The 26,218-nt window shown below is 34.9% G+C and overlaps 1 protein-coding gene across 1 annotated transcript; it reads left to right on the top strand.

The window, feature by feature from the left end:
* Positions 1 to 341: 341 nt before the first annotated feature.
* On the top strand, positions 342 to 2,597 carry LOC149218560 (uncharacterized). Its single transcript, XM_089386586.1, has one exon. It carries the CDS (start codon positions 342 to 344, stop codon positions 2,595 to 2,597), a length of 2,256 nt encoding a protein of 751 aa, XP_089242712.1.
* Positions 2,598 to 26,218: the final 23,621 nt, after the last annotated feature.

Raw genomic sequence — 26,218 nt, 5'->3', positions numbered from 1 at the left:
TCAAACACAGATTACACAACCAGCACAACCATAAAACATTTGAAAGACTCAGTAAAACCTTAATCCGCCTTGAAATACGCAGGTGCAGAATTCTGTTATGGAAATTATCTACAACAGCCTGTGAAGCCCACTTAAAACTTGCAGCGAAGATCAGAGAAGACCTTTGGAAGGTCATAGATGCATGCGCAGCCCTCAAAGCAGAAAATGAAAAACAAGCAACCCAGACTAAGCACAAAAAGAAGCTGGAAAAACTAGAGTGGCTTCAAACGCACGAAAGTATTGAACCAAGAAAAGAATTTAGAAAAATAAAACTCTCTGGTATTAATGAATCTCATGTAATAATGAACAGCGCAGAGTCTGAGCCCAGCATGAGCAAATCAGAACTGGTTGGAGAGAATAGAGGACCGTGCAGCAAAGAAACCTGGGAGGAGGGCAATAATAATATAATGAACAGCGTTAGAACTGCCAGCGTAAAGCCCAGCAACAACATTAGCTTGTCAAGCAGCAGCACGGTAAATGAAAAAACCGTTGTAAACATAGAGAAAAGCCTTAATAAAGATAATATAACTAATAAGGATGAAGAAGATAACAAGGGTAAAGTAGTAAACATAGGCAAACAAAATGAAAAAATCAGCAGCCGCATGGAGGGCAATAATAATATAATGAACAGCATTAAAACTGCCAGCGTAAAACCCAGCAACAACATTAACTTGTCAAGCAACAGCACGGTAAAGTTTAAGAATGACAAAACCATTGCAAACATAGAGAAAAGCTTTAATAAAGATAATATAACTAATAAGGATGAAGAAGATAACAAGGGTAAAGTAGTAAACATAGGCAAACAAAACGAAAAAGATAATAATTCTTATAAAATCATAACAAATCATATTAATAAGGTAGATAATAATACAAAGAATTCAAACAATAACTCATTAAACAACAATAAAGTCATAAATATTTCTTCTTATGAGCTGAAAAAAGAAGAAATTGAAGTCTTAAATAAAGGGCTCAATTTTGCCTTAGCCCCCAAACAAATCCCTAACGAAGAAATTATATGTAGCCTGGAGGATGGAATCAAAATGCTCAAAGAAGAAGACAAAGAGCTTGTTAGACAAGAATGTGCGGTTATCCTTAGGAAAGCCAGGCCCCCTAAAAAGAATTTGAACCAAGAGCAGCTCAGAGCCCTAAAAAATCTTAGGAATAACAGTGACATTGTCATTTTAAAAGCTGACAAAGGAGGAGCCACAGTTGTAATGAATCATGATGATTACATTAGCAAAATGAAGGACCACTTATACAACAGTGGCAGCTACAAGAAACTTGAAAAGAACCCCATCTCTAAAATTACAAGACTTGTCAAAAAAGCCATAAAAGAAACTAATCTAGATGAAAAACTAAAAAGACTCCTTACTCCTGACAGTGAAATTACCCCTCGCATTTATGGAGCCCCCAAAATTCATAAAGCAGATGTCCCCTTGAGACCTATAGTCAATACTATAGGATCACCCACATACGAATTAGCAAAGTATGTCGCTAGAAAATTAGCTCCGCTAGTTGGCAAGACCAGTTCTTACATAAAGGATTCCAGCCAATATGTGGAATTCATTAAAAATGCCAAGGTAGATCCAGGTGATAAAATTGTTAGTTTTGATGTTGTCCAGCTGTTTACTAAAATTCCCTTAGATGAAGCAGTCCAAGTAGTGAAAGAGGTGGCTGACCCACAAACTGCAAAATTAGCTGAAATCTGTCTGAGATCCACCTTTTTCACATTCCAAGGAGAGATTTTTGAACAAACTTCAGGAGTGGCTATGGGATCCCCCCTTTCACCTATTGTAGCCAATCTCTTCATGGAAAAGTTTGAAAAGAAGGCCCTAGACACCTACCCATTAAAACCCAAGTTTTGGATCAGGTTCGTAGACGACACCAGTGTGGATTGGCCCCATGGGGAGGATGAACTGAAATTTTTTTTAAACCATCTCAATAGCATTTCTAAGGACATCAAATTTACCATGGAAATTGAAGATAATAATTGCATCTCCTTCCTCGACATCTTACTCATTAGAAACAATGATGGTTCTATAGGTCACAAAGTGTTTAGGAAAAAGGCACATACTGATAACTATCTCCATGCAGATTCCCACCACCACCCAGCCCAAAAAATGGGAGTCCTTCAAACCCTCTTCACTAGAGCTTGCAGAATTTCAGATGAGAGCCACACCGAAGAAGAAATCACCTACTTAAAAAGAGCATTTTCCAAATTAGGATACAATAATAAAGATATCTTCAAAGCCATTAAAAAAGCTAAAACTGGAAACATTAAAAACAAAACTAACAATCCCCCAGCTGCCAATGCCTACCTTCCATATATTCAGGGTGTAACCGACAAGCTAGCCAAAATTCTCTTAAAAAAGAATATCAAAACCTCATTCAAACGCTTGACAACTATTAGACAAAAAATGAAATCAGTCAAAGACAACCCAGAACATCTCCAGAAAAATGGTGTCTACATCATCAGCTGCTCTTGTAGAGAACAATATATCGGGGAAACAGGTAGATCAGTCAGTATCAGGCTAAAAGAGCATAGTGCAGATATCTGAAGGGAAAGAACCCATTCCTCAGCCTTGGCTGAGCATGCACGTAAGACAAACCACCATATATGCCTTGAAAACACAAAAGTCATTGCAAATGAAAAACACCATTTCAAATGTAAAGTCTGAGAGGCGCTTGAGATCATAAAACACCCGCATAACCTCAACAGAGATGGAGGGTTGGAAATTAGTAGGAACTGGACCTCCCTCCTCACCCCCATAGAGTAATTGTGACCCTCCTTTGGCCTTCTTTGCTTCTTTTCCTCCCTTCTTTAGATCAAATCAGCCCCTCCCCTTAAAACTTTGTTTAATAAGCTATCTAGCTTATAGGCCTAATTAACTCTTCATTAATAACACATTATCCTCTTAAAATCTTACATGAATTAAATAATTTAATGTAAACATAGACAAAAATTATAAAATATTACAATGTGTTAAAAACAAATCATTATAATAAATTATTAGGGAAACAGAAATTAATAACAAAACCTCATACTATTAAGAAAGTATGTATAATAAGAAGTATAAGCATGTATAATAAATAAAATTATAAATGAACTTTAATATATCATAATTATAAAAATATAAAAAGATTTAATGTAATTTAAACACCTTCTTTAGAAGCCCCCTAAAAAACTTTGCTTAATACACTGTCTAGCTTATACGCATTATCCTCTTAATATATTGCATGAATTAAATATATTAAATGAAAAATAGACAAAAATATAAAAATAATATTACAATGAGTTAAAAACAAATCATTTGTTAAATTATTAAGTAATTAAGAAATTAATAAAAAGTCAGGCAATTAATAAAATATATAATTAATAATAAAATAAAATAAAATATATAATAAGAGCATTCATGTATAATAAATTAGTTATTAATAAAAATTGCAAAATTTCAAAAGTATAAGAATTTTAAAATATCAAGAGTATAAGAATATTAAAAGATTAAATAAATTTAAAACAAAATTCATAATATTTCAAAATGATAAAAGATTAAAAGAAATATAAACAAAATCATAAAATATTTCAAGTAGTAAAACAAATCTTTATAATAAATTATTTAGAAAATAAAAAATTAATAATAAAAAACTCAATCATATTTACTCGGTATAAAAGAATACTCATGTATAATAAACATGTATGGTTATTATACATAACTTTATTTATTTATTTTATAATAAATAAAGTTAGCAATAGTTATAATAAACATATATGGTTATTATAAATAAATAAAGTTATTAATAAAAATTTCATAAATTTCAAAAGTATAAGAATTTAAATAAAAAATATCAAGAATATAAGAATATTAAAAAATTGTATAAATTTAAACCAATATCATAATACTTCAAGATTAAAAGAAATATAAACAAAATCATAAAATATTTCATGTAGTAAAACAAATCTTTATAATAAATTATTTAGAAAATAAAAATTAATAATAAAAAACTCAATACTTGGTTAAAAAGAATATTTAGGTATAATAAACATGTATGGTTATTATACATGTTTATTAATTAAAATACTTGTTAAACAAGAAAATAATTATATTCATGTATAATAAATAAAAATTAAAATAACTTTAATTTATCAAAAATTACAAAAATATTATAACATTGAAATCATCCTAATATTTTAATTCAATTACCCTAGAAACCTTGTAACAAATTAATATTATCATAATTACCATAAGTTACAAATAATTAAAACAAAATCATCATTTATATCTAAACAAAAATCTTATTACAAAAACTATTCATTTAAAAGAAAATTAATATATAACTATAATAATTATCCATAAATAATAAATAATAAATTAAATTAAAAAAGAACCTTAATAGAATATATATTAGAAAGGTTATAAATAATCCAGCATGAAACTGGTCGGTTCTCAATCTTGACAGTTCATCCTCAAACCCTATTTATGAACACATTTTCTCTCTCTCCTTTGTAATCAAGTCCTGATGATGAGTCTTGGTCTAGACTCGAAACATCGACAAGTAAAATGAAAACTGTGGATTATCCAAGTTCAGATTCTAAAAAATCGAACCACAGAAATCTGCAATCCATTAGGTTCATGAATATTTTATAGGGATGCATGAGCTAATTTGTGTTTTATTGCAACTAGTATGAGAGGGAAGAAAACTTTCTTAAAGAAATTTTGATAAAAATAATAAAAATGTCAACAAAATATGCGTCCATGAATTACAAGTACCATGTTCACAATATTTTACGAATTATGATCTAAGAAAGATGACCTCCATCAAAAGAATCTTAAACTGGTCATGTTGGAATTTCTATTATAACTTATCTTCTGGGTGGTATCAGGAGCTAAAAAAAATTATCCACATTTAGGGATTATCCCACTAATAATGTGGTAAAAATTTGATATATTGGGTCACAATATTTCAGGAAATTTGAGTAGAGGAATTCAAGTGTGTTGAATGCTCCTAAAATCAGTCCTCAAAGTCCTCAAAAAGATCATGTTGGAATTTATGTTATAACATTTCTTCTAGGTTGTCTTAGGAGATAAAATATTTTCCACTTTGAGGGAAAATCCTACTAATAATGTGGTAAAAATTTCAGATGTTAGGTCATTATATTTTAAAATATATGACCAGTGGAGTTCAACCTTCTAGTATGCTCCTAGAACTGTGCAACAAATAGGATTATGTTGGTGTTTTTGTTGTAACTTTTCATATATGAGGTTCCATAAGCAGAAATGTGAATCATAGTGAGGGAAACTCCCATTGATTATTTGGTTCAGTTCCCATAACCTATATTGCTATATTATAGCAGATAGGCACTCAATAAGTCATTATCTTGGTTTGTAGGCAAAATGTTTGATGAAATGCTTAAATGGTTCAATGATGCATTGCATACAAATTGTTTGATGAAATGCTCTAATGACTATGTTGTTTTGTCGATGGATAGTATTTTTAATATTGTTGTAGCTGATGTATGCCTATTGGCATGCATGGAATCTGAAAAGTTGCATGTAAATAAATGGAAAAGTGACATGATTATGTGGCATGTTTTTAGTTATTATGTGACAAGTGGAATAAATGCAATGTTTTGATTTAATCTCATATAAAATGTTTGAAAAAAGGTATACAAGTGAAATGTTACTCAAGTATTTGATTGCAAAAATATTTGAAGAAAGTTTTATTTGCAAAGGGATTTGCAAATGTATGAGAAATGAAAATCTAGTTTTGGTAAGTTAGACCCCATTTCCGTAACTGCATCTTGGAAGTTGGGTCATGCGTAGTAAATCTCAGCTCATATCTACCTTGATGAGTATGTTGAAGCAAGTGAATTTGAGATGGGGTGTTATATTTATGTAATTTAAATGTCATAAAAAAAATTCAAAATATTAAATTTATTTATATATTTAAACAAGCTTCACAACATATCGTTCAACCCACAAAACCACTAATCCCTCTCTTTGGGGGAGTTTGGATAATTTCTAGACAATAATATAATTGTATTTTAATAATCGTAACACTTAATGTGAACATAAATCAATGATATCTATTTTTTTTAAAGTAAAGATATTTTGATATTATAGTTTAGTAATAATAATATTCCAATCGTTACAAAGTGAAAAACATCTTATAAATATTAGTTATGAAAAATGAATGTACAAACAATATTAATATATAAAATCATTTGCTTTTATGTGTGTTACATGTGTATTACACATTATATTTGTGAGATTCTAAGTTACTATCTTTAACAAATCATATCCACTTTGTTAGGATCTAGATTGCTATAAATTGGTATCCTATAAGCTATATGTGTAACCTATACTTTTCTATGGAAGATAATGTGATTTCTATTTCTTGCGTGAAAAATGCTTGCTTTCTCATCTTATTGTTATAAGTTCATATCAGAGCAGGTTTGACCCTAACTCTCTCAAGAGACAGGCCATGATCATGCCAATTTTGCATGTTTAAATCCTTCTATATAAGATAGGGTAGGAGAGTGGATTGTATATTATTTGTGTTAATATTTTCATGTGATGTTGTGTGGTGTTGTACCCACCGTGAACTATTGAACTACTACTACTTTGAATTTATGTCGTTTTGTAAAGTTCCATTGTGATTGGATCTACATAAAACAAGAGGAGATATGCATGTGAAGAAGTTAGATTACCGTAGATCTAATGAGATATGGTGTGGATCTATAGTTGAAGCTGATGTCCACATGTTCTAAATGGTGGTTCTCAATATTATCAAATGTTTCAAGATGTACAATAATCAAGTTGATCTTTCTCAATCGCTTAGTGATCAATTCGAGGCTTGTGGTGTTACAATATGATTTAATACATATTTGATCCTATCTAATAGAAATTTTATGGTGTGGGTTATAATTTTCTTATGTTGTAGTATGTTATTATTCTTAGTAAATAGTGAAAATAATAAATGAAGAAGCATTCAATCAACATAGTAACATAATTTAAGCTAATGGTACTTGAAGTTCTTCAGTGTCGAGAGATGATATCACTGATTTAAAAATGTTTATACTATGTTATATGTTGGTGGTCTGGATTTTCTCCAATGATTCAAGATCAATAGTTATATGTTATGTTTGTGTAGATATAAGTCTATGTGTTCGAAGAAATACCGAGATGTATGATTTTCTTCTCGAGACACTTAGTACCTAGACTAGTTACCTAAATAATTGTTAAAATTGTAGTTTGTGGCATTTTGATAGGAGGATGTAAGTAAATAGTGTGATTCAATATCGAGACTATTTTTTAGGTTAGGCGAGAATCATTGATCCAATAAATACGTCAATTATGGTTAGAAGCAGTTGTGCCTTAATTGAGGCAAGTGGTAACCTAAAGTTGGTGGTTGAAGAATGATCATCACCCATTAGATTTTAGAGTGGTTGTAAGTGTTGATGAAGACTAGCTAGACAAATATCAATATTGTTATTTTGATTTGTGATTTTAAAATTTGACATGTATGAATTAACAAAGATACTTGGAATTAATCCTTCCATGTATGTTACAAGTGTATTACAGGTTGTAATTATGAGTTCTAAATGTTAGTTTCTAGGTTACAATCTGTTGACAGTGCTGGACCCACCAACATGTCAGGGAATCTCCCTGGTAGGAAGTCCGAATTAGACCTCAAACTGTTTCATGTAGGAGTCCCAGCAGTGGGTCGTACAGAAATGCCTTGACTGCGATTTTTCACAGAGGCAAGTAATATAACTCTGTTGGTAGCAAGGGTGTGACAGCTACAGTGAGCCAAGGAAGGTGCATGAGAGGTTCTAACACACGGGGGTTGAGATGAGTGCGCCACTTGGAAATCTCTGATAGCATGCAATTAAGAAGGGAACACACGAGCAAAGATGCATCACAACATGGAAGGCAGGTTAGCAAGAAATCGAAAGTGATGGTTAAACCAACAACACATTTCATAGAGATTCATACATACATACACATATAACTATACATGCATGCGTAAGTAAATAGATACATATGTCATTTAGAGTAAATCAGATAGCATAGAATGCAATAAATCATATGCATGAAACGTGTTGGATCTTGTTATATTAAGAAGTGCAAGTTCCATTCATAAAATACAACCATGTCCAACCACTAGTTCCAATAGCAGAACATTACAGCCACAACCGCCTGCTCCTCAAAAAAGATTTACTACCTCTACGTAGTGGAGAAGCCAACGCTCGTTATAATATTTTCCAAGCTTTCTCTAAGATACTCCTATCGAAGCATAGATTACCAAAAGCATTTATAATGAGTTACGAGGTTCTATTTATAGCAAAGAGTGAGGTGACCCTTGACATTCCCCTTTGTGACAGTTCATCTACCCTAATGACTCTTCATCTACTCTATGGTTGCTACATCCAACCATCGACACTTGCACTTCCACTTGACAAGATGTTACATTACAATGCACATGTGCCCATGTGAGACAAAATGGCTTGAGCAAGCCATGCAAGACATCACTGACACTCAGTCCGTTGTGGTGAGACCAACGTTTTGACATGCTTGTGATGGTGAAGGTGGTGAGATAATGCAAAGTTTGGTCATCTGTGATGGTGTGCATGCGCTTCATGGTGACATCTTGCTGAAGCGAACTCTTGCCTCCATTTCATTCGGGTGCATTGGTGTGGCTCCTCCATCCAACTCGTCTGCTAACATGTACATGGTATTCTTAGGGGCGGCCAAATCGAAAGCACATTGATGTATATTTTCTGTGTTGATAATCCAGTGTGTGATCGTGGTCATGCGCATCAACTATCAACTACATGTTCAGCTCCATTTGAACTTTCTTCTTGTCTTTGCCTCGGTGAGTGTGGGATCACATGCGTGCACACGACGACATGCATACTGTTGAATTCCCTTGCATGTGATCAACAACGTTTCTCACCATGTATGCTCCTTGCTATCTACTGGGATGGATCTTTAACATGTATGGGTAGAGTTTCATTCGTGAGTGAATATTGTACCTGCTACTATACCTGTTCTTGCTGCAGCTTGTTCTCTTGTCTATACAACTCTTGTTCTTCCTTGAGTTGTTGCTTAAGCATATGCAACTCCTTCTCTATTATGTTCTCTTCACCTGATCTTCATGTCGCACCGTCACCTCGTAGCCTGAGTCTCCAAAGTTTCTTTCACCACAAGTAGATCTGCTTCAGCATGCAACATTGTTCCACCTATGTGTTGTCAACAACGTTCCTCTTGCGTATGTTGCATCCGGTATGCTGCCTTCTACTGTTGTTCATGGTGCTTCTTTTTGTGATGCTTCTATCATAATACCTTGATGTCCTTGTCTACAAACATCTTTATGTCTTCATGGGTAGGCAAGTTCATAGACACTTGATCGACTGCATCCCCAAGTGTGCTTTGAACGATGTCTTCGACTTTGCTCTCCTGAAACCATTGTACCTATGCTACTGAGAGGTGGATGAACACCTGTGATACCTAGAGACATGTCAACAATCATGGGAAGAAATTTTTCCTTTGAAAACCAAAATGAACTTGAGAAATGACTTGCATCATACCTGTGTGACTAGTCATGAAGGTTGTGCAATCTCTGCCGGGAGGTCGGGAGACTGACTGCCAAGACTATGAAAAGCACAATCTGGGTTGTTAGGAGGTTGGCTCTCTATTGGAACTATGCAATACATATTCCAGCCTGGCTACTGAATGTGGGCAATACATAATGCACAATCTCAGCTAGAAATGGTTGCAAGCTCACTGACTGCATTGCACAATTTTTTGGGCCAGCAGTCACTGTCCCTCAGGATTGCACAAAGCAGACCTAGGGAAAAAATATTCGGTAGAAATGCATATTTCTGGAGAGGAAGGCAAAGCCTTCCTTCTCACGATTGCGTAATGTTTTTTTGGTGAGTCAGAGTCTAAGCCAAGGCTGCCCAGACCCGCCGACGGGAAACTGGAAGCAAATGTGAATGTGAATGCATGACGATACTATGTGTAAGCATAAGTAAATGATCATGCATGCAAACGGTGAATGAAAAATTTAGAAAATGGAACAACATGCACATGGGTGAGGCGATTCACTGAATTGGCGATCGTTTATGAAAAATTGTTTCATGCATGCGATAATAGTGCAATCTTAACAAAAACTAAAATGGTGCTAGTACAAGCTAGTATGTATGCAAATGAAAGAAAGCACTCACTGAAATGAAGCGGACAACATTCATATGAAGTGAAATACAAAAGTTCAAGAAATGCAACACAAGACATTGAAAGTGGGTTTTCCCAAAAACACCTGAGCTGAATGTGCTCACAGCTCCTAAATGTGGTGTGGGATGTCAGAGATGAAAGGTTTATGTTAGGAATGAGCTATGCAACATTCAGTTTATGAGTTTTGATCAAATCAGAGGTGTGATGTGCATGCCACAAATCTAGAAAGAGTAACACTTGATGGGAGATTTCCGAGATGATCCTTGCGTGCAATGTCCAACTGCTAAAAGTAGATCCCTGAATCAATGGATGCCTTTCCATGCTGGCTTGGGAGAATCAACCCATGCATGTAAATTTTTTGTACTCGGTCTCGGAGGGAACCGGTCAACACAATTGCACATGCAAGAGGCTACTCAACTGCTGGGAGAAAATGCACATTTCGGGAAGGGAGCTAGGTTGGCTTCCCAAGATATTTATGCAATTTCTGGGTAGAGGAGCTAACTATTGTGCAGGAATATGAAATTGCTAGGCTGAGTAGCCCTGCTAGGAGGAATTGCGCAATTTTCTGGATGAAACCTGATTGGTAGAATTGCGCAATTCTTGAGCCAATAGGCTACCAGAGTAAATTGTGCAATTTATGGAGGGAAGGTTGGTTTCCCTCCAGAATTGTGCAATTTCTTGAGAGAGCTACTCAGCCTGTAGCTCAGCTAGGTCTAGAAAAACATCCTGTGAGGGAAATGCATCAAGCTCTAATAGATAGGTTGCCTTTCTGCAAGAAGAACACTAAAGATTGTGTACTTGATGAAGCAAGACATGCTGCTGTGAAAGGTTTGTAGGGAGGCTCCAAAATGAAGCTAAGGAAAAATTTTGGAGGGCGGTTGTAGATGCTACAACACTTGGCCACACACTGGTAGACCTCTAGCTCTCTGAATGGACCTTTTTCGTGAAAAGCAAGTCTAACACCTCTCCAAGTACTTTTCAGTTCTTAGTTTGTCCTGGTTTTAACACTTGCTTGATTGTAAGATGTAGCATCTTCCAAGCTCTTGTTTGATTGACAAACATTCCAATCCAAGTCAACACATTTGTTTTGATTATGGTCGATGGTATATTGATGCACAAGGAGTATAGTCGTTAGAGTCTTGGTTTCATCTTTGGTGTTGCTTCGTTGCCAGCAGGTTTGGACAGTACCCCAATGGAGTCACATAGGAACACAAACATGGATCCACTGGCAACAAGCTTGGTCAGTACCTGGGTAGAGTTACTTGCATCTCCTCTCTGTGCTGGAAGCCTTTCTCTTCTTTCACCTTATTCATTTTCATTTTTTTCAAGATTTTTTCACTTTTTCATTTTTTTTTTCATCTTTCATCTTCGTAACTATGCAGAGCACTCATTCATTTCAGAGGCAGAAGAGGGATCCCAACTTATTGAGAGTAGAAGATGTTGTTCTTGAAGAGAAGTAGTTTATTATACCTCTAATGTGCATGTTAAGGTTTTCCCCCTCACCTTACTCTACTTGACTAAACTGACAAGGATTAATGCACAAGCAACCAACTATAGTAGGTGACACTAGTCACCATGCAAGCATTGTGTTTTCACCAAGGTTCACTTCAAATAGTACGAATTTTCCTTCGATGTATCATGGACTAAAAGCAACAAGTTCTTCACACAAAGGCAGGATGACAGATAACCAAGTAATGATAGTTGCACAAGGCCTCTTGTACTTTACCTAGTTTGTTTCAAGAGTCATACATGGTTTCATGCGAAACTAATCCTATGAAAAAAAAAAGAAAAGAAACAAACAACAAAGAAAAGCAGAAGCAGAAGAAAAAGTGTAAGCAAAGCAAGTAAGCAAACAAGCAAGCAAGAAAACAAACAAACAAACAAAGCAAGTAAGCAAATAAGCATGCAAGAAAACTGACTGGAATGAAACACTACTCCTACTCATATGTTAATAATTCATGGGCCTGATCACGTCAAATGATACTTCCAATGCAGCCACCAGTGCATTGGTTGACCCATGTTGGTGAAGGTATAGTTCACGAAAAAGACAACTGTGTGAACCAAAATACAAGAAAGATGTACCAGTGAAGAAAAAGACAATCCAAGTGTAAAAGTATCCACATAACAAAAATGAGTGAAAGCACATGACATGCATTCTATGGAGCTTCCATGGTGTTGTGCTACACTTTGTGCAGATGTTGAGTGTATCCATTTTTTTCACTCTGACATGCAATAAAACGTGATAGGAGGTAGACCACTTACGTTGTTCATGCATGCTTGCCGTGTAAGATTCCTCCAATGCATGAGCAATGGGGTCGTGTTGTTCGAGTGGAAGAAGCAAAATCTGGGTGTTTGGTTGATCTTCAAAGCAAAGCAGAGAGTTATGAGGAGCGTTGAGCATATCAACAATTTCCTAACCAGAAGTGAAACCAACCTTAGTACAGCGAGGGCCTAACATAACCATCAGCTCAGGTTGAAGTGCCTCGGCAGTCTATGGGGTTTCGACTTCATTGACAGATAGATCATCGTAGACTAGTGTCTTGGATAGACTAAAAATGATTGAATCAACATCGTCATCAGATGAGGAAGTGGATAGATCACAAAAACTAAGATCAAAAAATTCAAGATGTTTTTCAGCATCCTCATGATTTGATGAATCGAGCAGAGGGGTAGATGGGAAGTGAAGATGTTCACCCTCTGTGTTTTTAGGAAAGATAGATGATATATTGGACAACTTTTTTGAGGAAGATGTGTCCTCTCCACAATGTAATGACGGACTGACATCCAGCATATCCTATGAATGATCAGAAGTAGAAACATCCAGAAATGAGTTTTCACAAGGGAAATCACTAGTGACAGAATCACAAGGGATGTCAGGATAAAGTGAATGAGGCGTGGTTGGAAGGGAGTCATCCTTCACCATGGGTTCTTCTTTAGATTCCCACACACACTCATCATGAATGATGGCACAGGTTGGCTGCATAACACCAACTTCGTCTATAGCTTAATCGTCGTTCATAGCATGTGAGGAGTCCGGAATGGAAGAGAACAAGACAGTACAATCTGAAGTATCAATAGAACGCGGGGATTGAGGTTGAGGGAATGAATCCATGTGACAACCAACACTATTGCAAGCCAAATTTGTGCAGATATCAAGAGCAAGCGGGGTGGCACGATGTGACAGTTCAACAGATGTGTGTGCATAATCTACCACACCACTCCGTAGTGGCAGAGCCGTTTGATGAGGTGAAGGTGGAAAGTCACTTGTGATAGCAACTGTGCCTACCTGTGATTGTGCAGCTACATCACCAAAGTGTGCTAAGTGGGGTTCAGATATGTGAAGAAGATACTAAAATCTTCCATCAAAAAATTCCCAATCAATATCGTCTTCAGGGAATCGGTATGCAAGATTACAAAAGAGTGTGTAAAATTGTTCAATGGATTCATCGAATGCCTTTCATAATTCCAGAATTTATTTGTTGAGTGGTTTATAGTTAAAGTGATTGAAAGCACGTTCTATCTCTGCGACCAGATGAGCAAGAGAATGAATAGATTTTTTGGGCAGTGTCGCACACCAGTGCATTGGGAGCCCTCGAAGTGTGTAGATGAAAAGTACACAGGTGATGTATTCTTCAAAGATTCCATGCCTTTAGCATGAGCCTACAACGTTGACTGTGTACCTAACAAACGTTGCGTGGCCTCCACCATGATATGTTTTATGAGGCAAGTTATTCGAGAGGTTTTCTGAGATAATTAAATCATTTCCAGAAGACATACATTTGGGAAAAGAAACTTAGTAGTTATTCATGATAGATATGTAGAGATTCAAAACATATGTGAGGACTCAACTTGTCATCTAGCCCTCCTTCTATCACCAAAATGTTGATGGTGTTGGACCTGCCAACATGTCACGGGATCTCCTCAATGAGAAGTCCCAATTAGACCTCAGACCATTTGGTGTAGGAGTCCCAGTAGTGGGTCATATGGTAATGCCTTGACCATGATTTCGCACAGAGGAAAGTAAGATAACTCTGTTGATAGCAAGGGTGTGACAGCTGTAGTGAGCCAAGGAAGTTTCATGAGAGGTTCTACGACATGGGGGTTGAGATGAGTGCACCCCTTGGAAACATGTGATAAAACACAGTTAAGAAGGGAACACATGAGTGAAGATGCATCACAACATGGAAGGAAAGTTAGTAAGCAATCCAAAGTGATGGTTAAACCAACAACACATTTCAGAGAGAATCATACATACATACACAAATCGCTATACATCATATACATATATCGTTTAGAGAAAACCAGATACCATAGAATACAATATAGCATATGCATGAAGCGTGCTGGATCTTGTTATATGAAGAAGTGTAAGTGTTTAGCCAATTTAATATTCTTAAATTGTCATCATAAATTGTCAACTAGGGCAAGTATGTTGATGAAGCACAAGTGCACTATATGTGCTAGATGTTATTTTAGGTCATTAAGATATCTATGCTATTGTTAAGGTCTAATCTTAGAATTAATACGGAGATGGTATTACTGATTAGATTAGAGTATTATTCTTAATTTTGTTAGCTAGTTTTCCTAAAAATTAATCTCTATTCAATTAGTTTCATGGATAGTTTGAGAGTGATCCTAAACTCTAATCTTGTTGGACTATTTTTTATTTTATCTTGAATTTTATGACGTAGCCAAGTCTAGATTACTATGTCCAAGAGATATCTATTCTATCAAATTGAAAATGAATGATGTCTGAATTTAATTTCCAAGAAAAAGGCTGGCAGTCTTTAATTCATTCAACATCATCCAAACAAGAAATAAAAATGATAGACTGAAAAGCAACTATGCTATGAAATGAGATAGTTGAACTACACTAGGTAGAAAACAAAGGGAATGGTCAACTGTACCAGATAAAAAAGAAAAAGAAATGAAAAATTTAAGCTAGGTAGAGAGAAAAGGAAATTTCTTATGCAAACAATAGTTTAATCACAAATTCCATTACACTGCATTTCAAAACATAAAATAAAGCATATACAATTTAAATTTTAAGAAATTAAAGAAATCTATGTGAAATTGGTCAAAGACCTGTACTGGACGTAACGACCTTCCACGAAACAATCAACAATCTTCAATCAACACAGCATGGAAAATATGAATTAAGTCTATTACTCATAAACAAGCTTAACAAGATGTTCTCAGAATTTACATATATCGGCGCACACCCAAAACACAGAGTGCCGATTGCTTTTATAATATTTCTCTAAATAAAAGTACAATATTTTTAAGCCTACATATATTTATTTCTATCCTATTAAACAAAACTACATCGTTAAATAATCGATTTTCTATTTGGAAAAGAAAATCGATAAGATTTTGTGAAAACTCAGATTCTGTCTCAGCAATAATCTTGTAGTTGAATTTGTGTTTTACCTTGTTATAGTGCAATCTTCTTGAAGGAGGGGATCATTCCTCGTCCATCCATATAGTCTTTTGCTTAACAGGTGCGGTCAAGCCCTATCAACAATGGACGTAGCTATGAAAATATGGATTAGCTGTAGAAACATGTCAATTCCGTAGCTAAATGCACAATTTAACAAAACAATAAGGTATATATAAAAATATGAAAAAGAGGACATGTAAGTGCTTACCTTAACAAAAGCTTATGTTTATTGCATTTATTTAGGTGATAGGTATAGGAAAAGGAAGAAGTATAAGCAAAAAGGTTGTCAAGGTTAGCCAGTCCTTGGACTCTACATTCCCCCATGCTGGAGGTTTCATATGTCCTCATACAATTCATCATTTTGATCTTCCTGTGCCCTCTGATTATCACATTTAGGATTCACTTTCTTCTTCTCTAGCGACCACTGGCATTCTTGGTTTCTTCATCAGGATATTATATTTTAGGTTGATGGTTTGTCTTTGCATTACCCTATTTTCCTTCTTCAACTTCTTGTTCCTTTTGTACCATAAACTCAAAGGAAGAATAAGTTTGTCACTCTTTCCAATTTGAATCCCATTATGTGATTTCAATGTTTGATTTTCATTTTTGAGATATTTGTTCAATGTCTTCAACTCAAAGATCTCTTGCTTTAAAACATTAGAGGCTGAAGGTTCTTGTGGTTCATTGAACTGATTGCTTCCTTCTCCTGGACTTTGGATTGATTCTTTAGTTATTGCTTTGTTCCTTTCTAATGACTTTATGTAGTCATAAATCTCTTGTTGAGTAGGATCAACACCTAGACTATGCACTGGAATTATTGGAGGTGAACTGCAGGGTGGTGATGACACCCTTGGTGACAGTTTTGGTGATCCTTCTAGAGGACCTTCAGTGTCTTCAATCGGCTCCCTCTCCTCAAGATCGATATACTCTATAGCTCCTAAAACTGCTTGTTCCATTGTATACAATCTATTACTTCTCCTCTCTCCTGAGGTCTGTAATCCCTTTGGTTTCCTCCTTTTAGCTTTTGGCTTCCTTTCTTGAGGAAGGATCTTGGTTTGTGGTAAATCCTCTATTCTTTTGCTAGCTTTATTTCTTCTAAGCTTTTCCTTTTTCATGTTCTGCAAAATATCCACTATGGGTAGTTCATCCTCTGATATTTCCTGTTGAGATTGGAGTTCTTGTTATTTTATTGTTTCCATTGTTCTCTTCCTTCCCCTTAGGGTTGTACTATTGCTGGGCTGTTCAAGAGCTCTTTCTTCAAAATGGTTCCTCACCAGAAGATCCTAGTTATCCCATATAATCTAAAGGCGAAAGTCAACCAAGATGTTTACCAATCCATTATGATACACGTTATTGTCTATGAATTGAATTTGCTTTTGAACATTCATGGACATTTTATTAAGACTATTCAAGAGGAAATAAGGAAGATTCATTTGTTGCTCCTCAAGAAAATTCATCATTATTATAATGTGGTATAAATACATGTATCCAAATCGACCCTCATAGGTAATAAATTTTTGAATTACAAGGAGAAAGTTCCTTCATTTATTCTTAAGGGTTTTACTAGGAATACCTTTCTTGAAGACGATGTTGTCCATGTTTAGATTTTTCAAGAAGACTTTCCAATCTTCTCCATTGATTCCCCTATTTCTGAAATTTTCTCCATTTCTGGGAAATTCAGTAGATTTGGCAATCAGGGACTCTGTTATAGTGAGCTTGATGTCTCCTATTTCAGCCTCCGCTCCATCAAACGAATGTGAAAAAGTCTTCGTCACCTCTTCATGGAAACTGTCAAATGTCTCTATGAATTTTAGCCACTGTACTTTTTGCAACAACTCCCTGGTCTGAGGATATCCTTCTAAGAATTTCTTCCTTGCTATCTCGGTTAAGATAATAACACCCATTATGGAAGATACTTTGTCACAAGGACTGCTCACATGACTAAAAAATGGTGTTGGTAGGGTTTCGTTCAATGGCGGAGAGACCAAGAGGTTACGTGAATTCGGGGAAATGGAAGAATAGGTGAATTATGATGAAGGCCATGGATAATGAATTGGCCATTGGAGTGCATTCAAAATAATGATTTGGTGACTGATTCATAATGGGGACAAGATAAGAATTTAAGTGGTGGATTATGATGATTTTGACAAGTGACCATCACCCTTAATTTGCAACAATGTCATTTTATTTTGTCAGTGCTATGCCCTCTTAGTTCATATATGCAATATATTAATCCTTATTGTAAAATTAAAGTATCGCATACCTTTGATTAACTAGCTAACCTTAATTGTTCTTTGATATCTCTTGCAGGTACTTTGCACTCTCAATTATTCTTCGATTCGAATCACCAAGTTTTCTTGTCAAGTTGGCTACAAAAATTTTATTAGAGCTGCAGAAACTTGTCCTAGCTGCATAAACATGTGTAAACTACAGAAACTTGTCTAAGTTGTAGAAAGTTGTTGATTCTATAGCTGAGAAAAAATATTTAGGAAAGGGAACAAAAAAAAATTGGAAGGAAAATTTAAGGTGCCAACACAAGTTGATTTTCATGTTTATACTTTTTTTTATTTACTTATTATCTATATATATATATATATATATATATATAGATAATTTATTCATTTTTATACAGAAAAGTAAATTTCTGAGGTGGAAAAGAAGAAGAACTCTTCTCAACCATGTTCAATTTTGAATTATCTTGGAAAATTTTGACAAAGTCTTCTTTTGTCAATGGCTTCTAATAAATTCTAAGTCGACGTCTACTCACTAAAAGAGGAATTTTCTCTTCATCAATCATCTTGATTCTAACTGCACCATTGTCAAAAAAAGTTTCAACTTCATAAGGTCCAAGACAATAGTTTTGGAATTTTCCTTGGAAATTTTTGAACTTTGAATCAAAGAGTAATTCCCAATCTACTGGATAAAATTTTCTTTCTTTAATGTACTTATCATGCGATATGGATCTCTATTGTTGCACTAGGTTGGTCTTATAGAGGGATTCTTGTCTTATTTCATCAAGCTCATTAAGCTGTCTCATCCTTTGCTTCTGTGCTTCTGATAAGTCAAGATCTACCTAGACTACTATTCTATAATTCTAGATCTAGAACTCTATTGGAAGTAAGACCTACTTCCCATAAACAATTTCATAGGGAGTATGTCTTGTCGTACTTCTCCATGTGGTTCTATAAGCCCACAAAGCTTCTGGAAGCTTTTCTTGCCAGTCCTTCCCATGTAAGTGTACATTCTTGGTGAGGATTGCTTCAATCACCTTATTTTTAGACTCAACTTGTCCATTGGCTCGTGGATGGTACTGATTGGACTTTTGATGTTTGATTTTGTACTACTCGACAAGTTTCTGCACTAATCTATATGTAAACTATGTTCCTTGATCTGTTATAGTTTCTCTTGGAACACCAAAATGAGTGAAAATATCCTCAAAAAGAAATAAAACTACAACATTTTCAGTAGCAAAAGGAAGTGCTTTAGCTTCTACCCATTTAGTGAAAAATTCAATACATACCAGAATATACCTTTTTTCGTTGAAGGTGGGTTGATTGGACCAACAAAGTTTAGTGCCCATATTTCAAATGGTTCAATGAGTGCTTGTGGCTGTAATGGAATTTAATTTGAAAGATTGGGTTTCCCCATTCTCTAACAACAGTCAAATATTTTAACATATTCCTTGGTGTACCTGAAAATGGAAGGCCAATAATATCCTAAACATAAGACTTTATAAGTAGTTATTTTTTCAGAAAAATGTCCTCCACATGGTTAATCATGGAAAGATTTAAGTATTTTTTGTATTTCATCCTCTCAAACACATCTTCTGATAATATGATCTGATCCTATTTTGTATAACTCTTCGTTTATCCATGAATAAGATGTGGTATTGTGAACTATTCTCCTCTTTTCTCTACGAGACAAATGAAATGACATTTTCCCTCTAGCTAAATAATTAGCAATATATGTATACCAAGGTGATTTAGTAGATACTGCAAAAAGGTATTCATTAGGAAATTTATCTTCTACAGGTTGATCATTATTATCATTTTGAATTCTATATAAAATGTCAACAATTGTGTTCTATTTTCTCGGTCTATCCAGAATGGTGATGTTGAATTCTTGTAACAATAACAACCATTTGCTTATTATTCCATTAGTAATTGGTTTATTCATTAGGTATCTAACGGAAGAATGGTCTGTGTGAATGAAAGTTTCATAGCTAGTTATATAATGTCTGAATTTGTTGATCGCATGAACTATGGCTAAAAACTCCTTCTCAGTTACAGTGTAATTTAACTCTGTAGGAGTTAAATTTTTACTGGTATAATATATTGCATAAGGAGTAAGGTATTTTTTCCATAACACAACTCCTAAGGCTATATCTAAAGCATCAGTTGATATATCGTAAGGCAATTTTCAAATAGGTTGTTTTAGGATAGGTGCTTCAGAAATTCTCATTTTCAAAGTTTCAAAGGCAACTTGACAATCAAAATCCCAATTGAATTCACAGTCCTTGGTAAGCAATTTAAAGACTGGAGATTTAATTTTTGTGATTTTTTCTATAAATCTTCTATAATATCCAGTAAAACCAAGAAAACTCCTAACATCTTGTTGATAGTTTGGCACTGATAATTTAGAAATGACCTCAACTTTAGATGATTCCACCTTAATTCCATCTCTTGAAATATGGTGACCTAAAATAGTTTCTTCGTTAAACATAATTAAAAAACTCTCATGAATTAACAAGAGATTTGTTTCTTTACATCTTACGAAAACTTTTTCTAAATTTTCAAGTGCTTCATTAAAAGAATCTCCATAAACTGTGAAATCATCCATGTACACTTCCACACAATCATGAATAAGATCAGAGAAAATTCTGAGGACTACTCTTTCGAATGTTGTTGAAGCATTGCATAATCCAAAGGGAAGTACTCAGTAAGCATAAGTTCCCCATGGACAGGTGAATGTGGTTTTATATTGATCCTTAGGTGCTACCTGAATATGGTTATATCCACTAAAACCATCCAAAAATGAAAAATACTTTTTCCTTGCTAACGTGTCTAAGAATTGATCTATGAAGGGTAGTGGAAAGTGCTCTTTTAATGTTTCTTTATTCAATTCCCTGTAATTCATGCATACTCTCCATTTTCCATTTTTATTTGGAATGATTACTAGGGGTGAAACCCATTGACTGTCTGATATCAAATAAATGAAATTTACATTTAGCAGCTTTTGCAATTCCTCCTTAACAATTTCTTTTAGATTTAGGTTCATTCTTCCTTGTGGCTATCTAACTGGTCTTGCACTTTGTTCAATTTAGATATGATGTATGCAATTTCAGGGTCAATTTCACTCATATCAGTACATTCCCATGCAAAAGAAGAAGAATGTTTCTTTGAGACTTCTATTAGTTGATTCTTTTGTAATCCTTTCAAGTCTTTGTTAATATTCAAAGTTTTTCCTGTAAACATTTCTATTACAGAATCCCCAAATTTTTCCATGGAGAGTAATGATACTTTTTTAGATGAGAGATATTCATTTCGATTATAGTCATAATGTGAGGAAGATTCATTATTTTTCAATACATTAAAATTTGGTCTTCCTCTCTTATCTGTCCAGTAGTGAAAACAAGTTGTATGCCATCTTCATCATCTATCCATTCTTCATTCTCTTTTTCTATTGTTGTTCTTGCAGGAGGGTATAATGTAAATTTATTTGTAGGATTTCCATCCGAGATAAACATGTCACCTGATCTACAACCAATGAAAGCATCAGTGGTAGCTAACCAAGGTCTTCCTAAGATTAATGGGTGTCATCCTAAATTATTCTTGGGTGTTAAGGCCATGGAATCAACAGGATATTCCCAAGAATCTAAGGGTACACAAAATCTTCTAATACACCATTAGGTTTAATCACATACCTATCTACTAATTGTAATAGTGTTGGTGTGTATTGAAGGTTAAGAAACCTAAGTGAATCCATAAATTGTTTACTTATTATGTTTATGGCATCTCCTAGATCAATCAGTGTGTTTGGTATTTAAATTCCATTGATGTGAATTTTTACAATGGGGCTTCCTTGATCTAGATATTTTTGAATTGTTGATTTCCCCATCATGATGTCTACAATTTTCCCAACTAATTGAATTCTTTTTATGTCTTTTTGTTTTCTTCCTAATCTTTGAGTACTTAATTCCTTAATTGTTTTTGGAAAAATTGGTATTTCTTTTATGGCTTGTAACAAAGGAATTTTGATACAAACATTTCTTAATTCATCCAACATATTATAATCAGGCAATGTGATTTGTTTTTCTACTCCTTCATCAATTTTCAATCATTTAGGGAAAGGTGGTCTAATTGATACCGAGGGTTGTTCTATGATAGGAGTATTTATTGGGACATTTTCTGTTTTATTATTCTCTTTTCGAAGGAGAGAGGTCTCTCCTTCTTCAAATTGAATTTTATGTTTTTCAGGATTTGGTCTTGCTTCTTAAATAACAACAGGAATTTTTCTTTGTAACACTTTTCCATATCTTAATTGGATGTTATTTAGATCTAGTGGAATTATTACATAGGTTTGAGGATTTTTCCCTTCCATGTTGTACACAGGTTGTTGTGGTTTTTTATTATTAGGATTCGGAAGTGGTTGAGTGGGTAGTTGATTGGGTTTTTGTGTAAATGGTAGGGAGAGCTATGGATTTTGATTCTGAACTTGGATTTGAGGTAGTTGATTAGCTTCGGGAATTTGATTGGATTGGGGTAAAAATTGTGGTGGAAGATATGATGGTGAATATTGTTGATATTGAGCATAGGACCCTGTTGAAGCCCCGAAAATCGGGTCGACAACAAGGGGGATACCCACCCGGTCCGGACCTTGGTTGGAAGCTCCTTATCCGTTTCGTATAGCGGGTCCGACTGGGGATAATGGGACCAGTTTCCCAACCTAAGGGTGTGTGTGTGCAGAATTGGATGTTGCTGATCTAAGGATACTTAAAGCTAATCTAATTCAAACTTTTAAACTAACTTTATGCTATTGTAATCTAATGAAAAACAGCACATCTAATCTATGCTAACCCGGGGTGTATTTCTCCATTATGCGATCTAAAAAGATTTCGAATAATAACTGGTAATAAAGATCATTCAACTATCACAAGAATAGAAATCAATTAAGATGAACTACCTTGCATAAAAAGTTAGGAAAAATAGTTGTGAACAACATATCGCATAATAAGTTATTCATATATCAGACATAAATAAATTGCTCCACCGTACAAAAGTGCCAAATGGTAACTCACACGTTCATGCAATAACATATAAACAACTAAAAACTGTATATCACTTCAAGAATATAAGCAGAAATGGCCAAGAGATAAAAGTACCATTTATGACTGATTCTACTCATAAGCTTCAAGAAACAATGATTTATCTCTCTTTGCTCTAACATCTACTAAGAGTACAGAAGTGCAACATTAGTAGCAGATATCAAATGCAAACATTAATAAACCTTGATCCACCCATTCATCAAAACCCCCTCCGAGGGTGCAAAAGTGCATGTTCTGAGGACAAGTTTTTGACAAATTTCTGGACCCTTCTCCAAATGCATGAGAAGGGTTTAAATACTGCTAACTAAATAACTTAATTACATAAATTTAGGATACGGTTTAAATGACCGCCCTTCTTCTAAAGGAAAACTATTTCTAAAAACTGAATCTAATTCCTAACTATTTTTGCATTTGCTCCTTAAATGTTGCAAGCATTCAACATTTGCCTGGGAAGAGTCGGCTGGTTGCCTTCTGCTTTTGTTTGAGTTACGCAAACATAAATGGCAAGCGCTGGCACCACTTTTTAGTATACTAGAAGATATTTTTGAGAATTATCTTCTGGTTGGGCGAATTTACTACGTATATACTTGGCAACAACCCAAATTTCCCTCAAACTGCTTCTGCTTTTGCTATTTCGGTTTCCGGACTTGCGAATGACTAAGAAAGTTAGGGACCTTGCTTTTTGAACAATTTTCTTAGCGATGCGCGATTAGCGCTAGGCGCTAATCGCGCATCAAAAAATGCCTTCTGTTCTTTGATCCGGGCTTTTCTGGTGCGTTTTCCTTCTTTAGCGCTTTTTCCTTCACTGGGTAGAAGTTTCAAGATTTTTTGTAAACATGCTACTTTTGTGGGCTTTCTGACCCTGAATGTTGAATCACCTATCGACCTCAGCATCTGTTGAGTGATACTCTGGAATCTGTGGTTCTGTTGCATGCGGCATCTGTTCATGAAGGCATCTCTTCTCTATTCTCCGAGCATTGACACTTTCCCCTTTTCCTTAGATGTTTCCTGCTCATTGCTTCATATTGTTTCTTGTTTTTCATTCCTGCAGTTCACGCAAAGGAAAAGAGTAATGATAAAAAATACTGATACGAAAGCTCTAAACTCTATGAATGTATAAAATCATGACACCCATCGTGAACTGACTCTTCGAAAAACACAAAACCGTCCTTCATTAACACTTTGGCATATGTTCATTAATTTCTTTTAAGGCGCGCGCCTAATTTTTGGTTTACGGACAGCTTTTCTTGAATGTTGAGCCAATGAAATTTGTGATGGGCGATAGCAGCATCACGTCATCGCATTACCTAGATGTGTCATCGAAAGCTTTTTTAGATCAGATTATCGCAGATCGCTTTTATCGGAGGTATCGCCAGATCGCAGCATCACGGATCAAATTTATCATTAAATCATTGTGTGTTGCTTATGCGATATTGCGATATGCGACGTCGCACATCGGCCGTCGGAGATTTCTTAAGATTTTCATTTAAGAGTGCTTCTTAATGTGTGCGATGCGATGAATTTTGCGTCGCTTCTTCACAGTTTTTATTATGCTCATAAGGGGGTGTTTTATCTTCTCCACGCGATGCGACATAATTTCAAGGAGTAGAATAGAAAAAGTTATATAAAATGCTTTTTGGATCTTTTACTAAGGGTCCCCATTTTCTTAGTGTTATTGCTAATACTAAACAAAGAGGGGGGTTGTTGGTGGCCAAAACAATGGTGATTCACTGGGAAGAACCAGTTATATCTGCTTTTCTATTGAATCTTAACTTCCAAAACAGAAAAATTTTCATAAGTCTAAATTTTGTTATGGACATATAGAGTACATTATGCCTTATCCTATTAATGATATTTTGTTTCAACCTTTTTCTATTCTAATTGTTTGCTTCCTCAGGCTTGTTCTTGTACTTATATCAGCCTCTACTTGGTTTTTTTAAAGATAAAATAAAGTCTTCTCTGTGTGCTCACTTTAAAATATGCTCATTTGTCGTAGGTAGAGCCTATGCTGCCAGCAGGCGTCCATAGCCTCGACAGGGTTACCTGTTACACAACAATGATCCTTTATCCTGCTTAAGGCTATCTACAACCTTCGAAGAAAAATCCACATCGACATTTTTTCCTTTTTTATTCTCAAAGAACAATGTCTTGGTTTGGTAGCCAAAATTATGACACAGTCATTCACTTGATTTACACTTTTGCTGAACAAGCTGGCTCGTGATGAGACCCCTTGTCTTTTGATTGCAACAATCTTGAGTCATTGCCCTGTTTTGGTGGACAGTATTGGCAAAGTCAGCAAGTTATACTATCTGTGATCATGATAAGTCGGCTCGTGACGAGACCTCTTATTCTTTGAGATATAGTGTTTCTCGGAATCTTCCTCTGAATGCTGCGATTTTCTTTAGCGGGGAGGAAGTGATTGTTTTTCCTTAAGAAAGCTCTGGACGACAATAATAGAGTTTGAAAACAACAGTTTTACAGAGAAGCCTTATTTTGCTATTGATACCTTTCATTGTGCTGATATAAAACAATTCCTTCGCTAAAGGTTGCTTTCATCAAATTTTTGAAGTTGAAACTAGTATCATATCTAGGCTAAAGTTTTTAACTGTATTTGTCAATAATAAAAATCATATTTTCAAAAAAAATTTCTACTTATACAAGAGAAAGCTCAAAATCTGAAAGAGAATTGGTGTCTTTTCCGTGAATACTTGTAGTAACCACTTACAACTGGTTTTATTATGAAAAAGAAAAGAAAAACTATTCTACAAAATAGAAGGATAATCTTCTATGGAAAATATATTTTAAGGATTTTTCCATTAACAGGCAAAGAATCCCTTCTACCTGCTAAATCCTGCAACACAAACGTTGATGGACCTATGACTTCAACAATCTAAAAAGGACCAAGCCACATCTTTTGAAATTTTGTATGTTTGCCCTTTTCTTCATGAGCCTTCTCCCATTTCAAAACTAAATCTCCCATCTGAAAACTTTTTCTGGTCATTATGCTTGAATCAAAAGAGGATTTTATTAGCGCTTGGTGATGAGCATGGGTTTTCTTAGCTTGTTCTAGTTGTTCTTCTAATTTAATTGTTTCCATTTGTCTTAGTTGTATGGAGGAAGTAGATACTTCATCGATGTATTGTACTAAAGACAAAGAGGGAATGACTAAGTGAGTTG

The sequence above is a fragment of the Pinus tabuliformis genome, chromosome Q, assembly GCF_031772625.1.
Source record: "Pinus tabuliformis cultivar Carrire ecotype Pingquan chromosome Q, CPIR1, whole genome shotgun sequence".
NCBI lineage: Eukaryota > Viridiplantae > Streptophyta > Pinopsida > Pinales > Pinaceae > Pinus > Pinus tabuliformis.
This window is presented reverse-complemented; position numbering and strand designations above follow the sequence as displayed.

Bases quoted from the DNA above. Each gene is read 5' to 3' on its own strand.
- LOC149218560 (XM_089386586.1), top strand. From the start codon at position 342: ATGAACAGCGCAGAGTCTGAGCCCAGCATGAGCAAATCAGAACTGGTT.